The sequence below is a fragment of the Camellia sinensis genome, chromosome 3 (genome assembly GCF_055761805.1).
Source record: "Camellia sinensis isolate YWXY chromosome 3, ASM5576180v1, whole genome shotgun sequence".
Taxonomy (NCBI): domain Eukaryota; kingdom Viridiplantae; phylum Streptophyta; class Magnoliopsida; order Ericales; family Theaceae; genus Camellia; species Camellia sinensis.
In genome coordinates this window covers 215,748,904-215,757,626 of record NC_138963.1, presented here as the reverse complement: position 1 = coordinate 215,757,626, position 8,723 = coordinate 215,748,904, and the positions used below count along the sequence as shown (strand labels likewise).

Sequence of the window (8,723 nt, the reverse complement as noted above, 5' to 3'; positions counted from 1 at the left end):
TCTTAGTCGCCAATTGTCACATTTCGCGACCAAAAATTAGTTTGGTCGCCAATTGTGACATTTCGCGACCAAAATTAGTTTGGTCGCCAATTGTCACATTCCGCGACTAAAAATTTTGGTCGCCAATTGTGACATTCTGCGACCAAAATTAGTTTGGTCGCCAATTGTCACATTTGGTCACCAACATCCAACGAAATAAACCTGTGATTTATAATAATCCATCCAATTTATTCAATATAATCTGTAATTTGCAAAAATCATTCAAACCAACAAATAAATTGAATCATGAACATTCAACAAAATACATAAATCAACCATTTCTGAACCTGTTTAATTAAAATTAACAACTATTATAAGTTTTCATCCACAAATAATTCCAAACTATATATTTCATCTAACATAAACAGGTTCAGACATAACAAATACTTGTTATTATGTTTAAAATTTTTATCCATGTACATCAACCGAAAAATATAACTAGTAGTCTACTAAATATTTTCTATACACACCCATCCAAAAATATAACTACTAGTGTATCTAAAAATATTACTACTAGTCTACCCTTTTTCTACCCATATCGAATCTCTAATCTCCTGGACTGATAGTCAGTGCAGTTTGAACAGGAAACAAGTTCTCTGTAAGTGCTGGACGCAGGAAACCATCCTTCCAAATCATACTTCTTTGCAGCTGTATCATTCAAAGCACCGGAAACAATAGCCACAATTTGATAGGGTAGTTTTAACTGCAATAGAGAGAATTATGTCATACTTGTAGGAAAGAATTGCAATAGAGAGAATTATGTCAAAAATTTTGTGCCTTGTTAATTGCCTTGTTAAGAGTCAAGGAAGATTTCTCCTTCCTGGACTATGACCTCCAACTCACAAAATATATATATAGAATTGTTTGATTTAAATTCATTCTGAGTGACATTCATTTAGGTCACCCTTAATGAATCTATCACATATTGAATTTGTTTGCCTATATTTCTAACGTGTTTGGCAGTAGGGGTTAGAAACAAAAAGTATTTCTTGTACACATTTTTGAAGTATCCATGTAGGCATTTTAGCTACTGCCCAAAAGAAGACAAATAAACGAAAGAAAGAAATAATCCAGAGTTGGTCCTTTTCCAGAACAACTATGTCATCAAAACCATTACTCCCTAATCTCGTGACAATCAGTACCAAAAAATTACCAGAGACCCTATTGATGGAGTGTAATTAAAATCATCAAGACTAAAAAATCTGAAGGAGTATAAAAATATGATCCAACAGTGCTGACTTGGTGACATGAGAACAAATACCTCTACTAACCAGAGAGAATAAGACTGAAAAACAAGCAGTCCACATGAAAATATAAACTTATAAATACATGGTGTAAAATTTTGGCACGTGATAGAAATAATTTGTTAGAAGTGGAAATATGACAAAGAAATAAAGCAACATACATTAAATTCAGTGTTGGGTTTCCGTAAAAGCGTCTCCACATAACTGGCCAATCCCGCAGCTGTTGGAAACAACTTAAAGTCAAATCAATTTTCTGTACACATCAAATTAGGGATGAGCACCAAACATAAAAAAAACTAAAATTAGATGGCTTGGTCATGACCATTTTAGCTCAAAGGATGAGAAACAGATAACAAAAGGGAAAAGGATGACTTGACGAGAGTTAGTATTTATATTTACATAAATCACATCGAACATTAAAGGTACTGACCTGGACCTATGGGACCAGAAGTTGTCACAGCAACCTTTTGGCCAGCTGAGACAGAATAAGTTGGAGCATGTATATAGTAAGGTTGCTGACACAGAATATTCTGTGACAGAATAAGTTGATATACAGAATATATTCTGTGACAGCTTCATATATTGTACAACTAAATATATTCTGTCTCAGCAACCTTAATTATGTATGTCAACTTCTTCTGCACCAGCTGAGACAGAATAAGTTGGAGCATGTATATAGTAAGGTTGCTGAGACAGAATATTCTGTGACAGAATAAGTTGTCACAGCAACCTTTTGGCCAGCTGAGACCAGAAGTTGTCACAGCAACCTTTTGTATATCAATTACTGTAGTCTCTCAACAGCCAAATCTAATGTAAACATGTATTTATGTTCTTCTTAACAAACAAGTTGTTTGGTTTGGTGCCCTAAACTCTAAAGTAATTAATCAACTCTACAGAAGTGAACAAACCTCCATGAATCAGGAATATTTATGATTGGTTGATAATCTTAATCATCTCTTTTAAGATTATCAGGATGTACAGCCCCTGCAATATCAGGAATATTTATGTGTATATGAAATGAGATGTTAATAAAACATAAGATTTTAAGATAACGTGCAGTGGTGGCCTTGGTAACTACCTTCTGATTGGTTGATAAGGTTTTCAACACATAAGGGCTCATCATGTAGAACTGCACTTGAACATCATTAGACACGTATGGTTCCCAATTTGTTCCAGACCACTCAAAAATCTCAATAGAGTATTCCTGCAAAATATTCACATTTGTAAGAATGTGGCAACAAAAGTTCCATTATTTGTAATTTAATCTCACAGCAACCAAATCTTGACATAATGAATATGAGGTGGCATTACCAGGTCATCATTAATCCTATAAATTGCAGGCTCATCTATTTCCCCAACTTTGTGATGTCTGACATTAACAGCCTGAAGATCAAGAATACAAGTTAATACTACACACCAACAGAGGGTGCAATACATCATAATCATGTGGAAGTTTGAAAAATCTTATGAGAACGTCCTTTTCTGGTAGCATTTTTATCCCTTAAAGCTTTAAGTCTTAACTTGGCCAAAGTTGATAAAATATACAGTCGTAATCAGATACAAAGATAACCAGATATCAGGCAAGTTTGTTCCTCACCTCCAGATGACCCCTTTCATGGAAGACCCATTTGCTAAGTTCAGTCACAAACTGCTCATTACCCGATTTTTCATACCTGTCACAATTTCTATTTACATCAGATTCTTTGGTCTTCAGCAAAACACCGTTAAATCTATAAACTATTTCCAATAACAAATAGATAAAAACAAGGACATATGGAAGGCTTGGAAGCTAAAAAATTCTGGGAGGCTTTGGACATCCCTAGTTCTGTTCTAGACTCTTTCTCGGTCGACCTTATCAGCTGGGTTAATTCCAATTGTTCATCCCACTGTCATAATCTTTCAACAGTACCCTGGTCTATCCTTTTCCCCATCTCTTGTTGGTATATATGGAAGAACAGAAGCACTTGCACTTTTGACCCAAACCACCCTCCTTTACTCACTCCTAGGGCGGTAGCTCAGACTGTTGAATGGCAGTTCATAGCCAACCTCTATTCCAACAAAACCCAAACTCCTTCCATTACTGTTAGCTGGACAACCCCTAGTTTGGGCTCCTTCAAGCTCAACACGGATGGAGCATCTAAAGGGAATCCAGGACAGGCCTTTGCTGGTTGTTTAATTCAAGATCATATGGGCCGATGGATTTGTGGTTTTACTAGAAACATTGGTATTTGCTCAAGCATCATGGCTGAGTTTTGGGCCATGAGGGATGGGTTCAAGCTAGCCCTTGACAACAACATAATGAATTTGGAAGCGGAAACTGATGCAGTGCTCTTAAAACAACTCATTTCTGGGTCTAACACAGAAAATTACCACCTCACAAATTTTATAATTGACTGCAGGTACCTCTTGAGAAGGTAGGGTGTGGTGACTTTTCATCATATCTACAGAGAAGCCGGCATGTAGAAGTACTGAATGAAGATTGACCAGAGGATTACTCACTTATTTGAGCTCCCAGCCTTCTGCACACCTGATTTGAACAATCTGAATCACATAAAGGACAAACATTAAATAATGAGGTCAAATATCCTGAGAAACTTCCAAAGTTCAGATTAAGTGCACAACGATACAAACCCATTACTGAACATATCTAAAAAGCCAGCGATCATAATCCGTGCATTATTTCTAGCCTGCACCATATAAGAATTTTTAACAAATATGATTCAAGCGCAAGGCCACTATACACAAGCCTCACAACTTTCCCTGATTTTCCTTTTCTTGAACCCTTATGAAACTCAGTTCCATACTCGGCAATGGGAATAAAACCAGAGCCCCATTCACCTTTTGTATGCTGCAATTTGATACAAACTGTAGATTGTTAGGCTGAAACAGTAAAACTAAATCAGTCACCAAAAGCAAGAATGAATAACTATGTGAGCATAACTTTTGTGGTATATATATATATATATATATTTTGTGAATGATAGAAGGTTAATTTAGCCATGACATTTCACTGCAATGCTCACTAAGCTAAGGCCACATTCCGATCCTCAATGCACAAGTCAGAAGAAGAAATCTAGAAAATAACCATCTTGCGGTGTACAAGAGTTCATCAATTAAGTGAAATTCCAAATAATTAACTGCGACTGTGCTAAATCGCTATAAGCTGAGAGCCTGAAAGGTTGGCTATCCTTAAAAATCGTTATTCATATGAATGAAGCGAGAACAACATTTTCGCAACAAACTGCATTCAAAGTCCTAATATCAGCAACTATTTTCTTTCTTCATTAAGACATTGACAGAGTTTGGGAATTTCGAAATTTACAGTTTTATTTTCACTTTATTAATCAATGATCTTAGTTCCAACTTAAGTGATCTTAGTTCCAAAAAGAATGTTCAAATAGTTTAGTAATCTTGAACAAAAATCAACACCATATGCATTGAAAGATCTAACCAATATATCAGTCATTGTTTAATTTCACAGAATCACAATCCTAACTTTGACTCAAAAAAAACAACAATCCTAAATTCATAGAATGTTCATTAATAGAATCAAAGTCTCAAATCAAACACACAATCCTTAATTTAATTCATAAGCCCCCCAAAAAATTTCAAATCAATCGCAATAGAATCTTCAAGGCAAAATACAACTCGTAACAGAAAATTGATGGCAAAATCATAACCCTAATAGCAATTAAAGGCAAAATGCATACCCTAGTTTTGCAATCTTGGTTTTACCTGAGGAGTTTCCGCCGTCGTTACAGGAGTTTCTGGCCGCCGTTTTTAGCGTATGAGAGGAGTCAACTCTTGCTTGTCTACACAACACAAAGACGAGTGGGATGAGAAAGGGATGAGTGAGAGGGTTTTGAAGAGTTTAATCGGCTCCAACTTCTCCACCTAACACAGAGACGAGAGGGATGAGCAAGAGAAAGTTTTGAAGAGTTCAATCACAGCTCCGATTTCTTTACAGGGATGAGACAGAGGGATGAGCGAGAGAAAGTTTTCAAGGGTTCAATCGCAGCTCCGGTTTCTTTACAGGGATGAGAGAGAGGGACGAGAGAGAGGGATGAGCGAGTTCAAAGATCCCTCCAAAATAAGGGGGAAAACATGTGTCCCTCCAAATCCTCAAAAATTTGTAATTTTATAAATCATGGAAAGAGAGGGAGTTGTAATTTTATAAATCCTCCTAAATTTGAAATAAATTTTTTGGTGATTAAATTTTTTTTGACATAAATTTAATTTTGATTTTGACAAATATTAATATCAAATAATTTTAATTTTAAAATTTTGACATAAATTTAATTTTTTTTGACAAATATTTTAATTTTATTTTCCATTCGGCGACTACATTGTTTTAGTAGTCAAAACTCAATATACGGTGACTAAAATATTTTTAGTCGCTAAAAATAAGTTTTTTGGCGACCAAATTTTGGTCGCCAATTCCACAACCAACTTATTTTTGATATTACGCGACCAACTTATTTTTTGGTCGCCAAAATGTGACCTTCCGCGACCAAATTTGTAGTTGGTCGCCAAAACCATACCACTTTCTGCGACCAACTCATTTTTTGGTCGCTAAAATATAACCTTCTGCGACCAATAATATTTGGTAGCCAAAAATAATGATTATTCGCGACTAATTAATATTTGGTCGCCAAATGTCATTTTTTCGCGACCAAAATTTTTTTGGTCGGCAAAAGTGGTCGCCAAATGTGTAAATTCTTGTAGTGATTCCATAAGAAGGGATAACTTAGATTAATTTGAGATATGATATAGATTTTTAAATTATATTTTAAGGTTTCATATCTTGAATTTTTACATAATTTAAGAGCAACTCTACTCGTTTATTTTAAATTTGAGGTGACTGTCAAATGTAAAAATTGACATTTAGAAAAACCTATGCTTCGTTACTTCAAATGGTGACATGTATTTGGTAACAAGATTGGTATGTCAAAATTGACATGCCCTTTCCTGCCATGCCTTTTTTCGTTCTTTTTATTTATTTATTATTTTATTGAAATTATAGTCCAATTGCTACAAAATCAAGGAGAATATTTTAAGATCCCTAATATTAAGAATTTATAAAGTAAAAGACATATAATATTTTCATAATAGTTAAGATTCCTCAACATTTTTACAGAGAAAATTCGATTTAGAGAAATTTTACCTGACTCAGAGAAATTTCAATTTTCAGCGAGAAATTTTTCTAAGTTGGGCAAAATTTCTCTAAGTTGAATTTTCTCTGTGAAAATACTGAGAGACCTTAACTAATAAAAAAACATCTTAAATTTCTCCTACTTCACAAAGTTGAAGAGAGATGTTTCACTAATTTTTCCCAAAATCTATGAGGCAAAAATATTTAAAAAATAAAAATAATTATCATCTATAAATTTAGACTTAGGCAGTATTTTTTTAAACAAAATTTTAAATTTTATTTAAGAAATAATATCATATATATATATATATATATATTAAAAATACTATTTTTCTTGTACTTAGGTTACACAATCTAAAGATTAACTTTTTTTTAAAAAAAAATCGACATCGACATCCTTTTCCATTTACATATAAAGTTTCATATAAATTCAATTTCTATTATAACAACCAATTTTATATGAACTCTATTTGAGAAATACTTATTTTTTATATATAATTATAATTTAATTATTATGATATTTGAAAAAAAATTATCTTGATAAATAAATAAATAAGACATAATGTACTTAATTATGTGCATCGCATAAATTAAATTAATTATTTTATATATTTTTTTAAATATTTTTATCTATCTTATTGATCTTTTAATATTAATTTATATTTAATTATATATATATAGATATAGATATAGATATATAAGTAGTGTTTACCCTCAAAATTTCTCTCTCTCTCTCTCTCTCTCACTCTCTCTTATATGACTTATCCCTTTTGTTTTTTTTAAAATGATTTTTTTAAAGTGCTACGTAACATACCTTATACTTAATTATTTTTAAAATTTAATATTTAAAAGACTTCTACTTAATCTAAACTATCCATAAATAAAATTTAAAATAATTATATGTACTAAAAAATAATTTACGAGTTAATTTTTGTCTATTTTTTCACTTTTATTCAAGTATTCAATTTTTATATTAAAATTAAACATATTTCTTATCTTTTTATCTATCTTATTTATATTTTGTTATTAATTTATATTGAGTTTCCTATTTAGTATGAAGTTGTTTATTAGGAAAATATTATATTTAATTTAAACTATATATACATATATATAATTAATATGTATAGACAGTTTTATTCACCCAATGTATAAACAATTTTAAAACAATAATCCTTTGTAGCTTGAAATCACTGTGGCCCGAATGGCTCCATAGTCCAAAACAACGTCGTTTTGGGTTTTTTTTTTCTTTTTTTCCTCTTTTTATGTCTGAAGCAGAGCAGAGAGAGATGAGAGATGAGAGAAGAAGATGAAGAGGAAGAGGAAGAGGAAGAAAAAGAGAGAGAGCGTCAATCGATCAATTGCTGTCGCTGGCGCTACCTCCGTCGAGGGTCGCCGTCGCTGGCACTGCCTCCGCGAGTCGATCGATCGCCATTGCTGGCGCTGCCTCCGCCGAGAGAGGGTCGATTGATCTTCGATTCTTCTCCGATCTCCGATTCTTTTTTTTTTTCTAGATGATGATCTGAAGAAGATGATGATGTTGACATGCTTTCTCTCTCTCTCTCTATATATATATATATATATTTTAGTTGTTCTGGATCTGAAAAAAATAAAAAAATTGTTGATGATGATGATGATGATGGTGATGATGTTGATGAAGATGTTGTTGATGTTGATGAAACCTAGCTCCCATCTGTTTTCTCTCTCTCTCTCTCTCTCTATATATATATATATATATATATTTTAGTTGTTCTGGATTTGGGGGAAAAAAAAAATTGTTGATGATGATGATGATAGTGATGATGATGATGATAGTGATGATGTTGATGAAGATGTTCCTTGTGTAGCTCCTTCTTCTTCTTCTTCTTTTTCCTTTTCTTCTTCAGCTTTAGAAAAACACGAAAAAAAAGAAAAAAAAGAAAAACACCAAAACAACGTCGTTTTGGTGTCGGGCCATTCGAGCCATACCAGTTTTGAGCTACCAACTGGAATTGATTTTAAAATATATATTGAAGAAAAATCAATACCCAACATAATTAATCTATCTATTTTTTTTCTTAATCTAACCACAACATATTTATATTTAATTTTTTAAAATAATTTCTTTTTTAATTTCCATTTCTACTTTTTATTTATTTATTTATTTCCAACTGAATAAAAAAATAAATAGAATCAACTTTAATTGTATGTCACTATTTTCTGTCCAATTTAATTGTTATTATTAATGTCAAATTGAATGTTTATTTTACTATGTTATAATTTAATATCATATAAAATTATTATATATTTAT

At 32.4% G+C, this 8,723-nt stretch overlaps 1 protein-coding gene across 2 annotated transcripts; it reads right to left on the bottom strand.

The window, feature by feature from the left end:
• Nucleotides 1-408: 408 nt before the first annotated feature.
• LOC114319542 (dolichyl-diphosphooligosaccharide--protein glycosyltransferase 48 kDa subunit-like) lies at nt 409-3,970 on the bottom strand. 2 transcript variants are annotated; one of them, XM_082917771.1, is made up of 8 exons: nt 3,915-3,970; nt 3,783-3,824; nt 2,881-2,956; nt 2,595-2,666; nt 2,362-2,487; nt 2,192-2,267; nt 1,445-1,503; nt 409-742 (listed from the first exon to the last, which is right to left on the bottom strand). In XM_082917771.1, exons 1-6 carry the CDS (start codon nt 3,947-3,949, stop codon nt 2,211-2,213), a joined length of 408 nt encoding a protein of 135 aa, XP_082773897.1. In that variant the 5' UTR covers nt 3,950-3,970; the 3' UTR covers nt 409-742; nt 1,445-1,503; nt 2,192-2,210. The 2 variants fall into 2 exon arrangements, 1 of the variants encoding a protein (XP_082773897.1); XR_014363307.1 differs by lacking the exons at nt 2,192-2,267; nt 2,362-2,487; nt 2,595-2,666; ... (1 more) ...; nt 3,783-3,824; nt 3,915-3,970 and adding an exon at nt 1,714-1,825.
• Nucleotides 3,971-8,723: the final 4,753 nt, after the last annotated feature.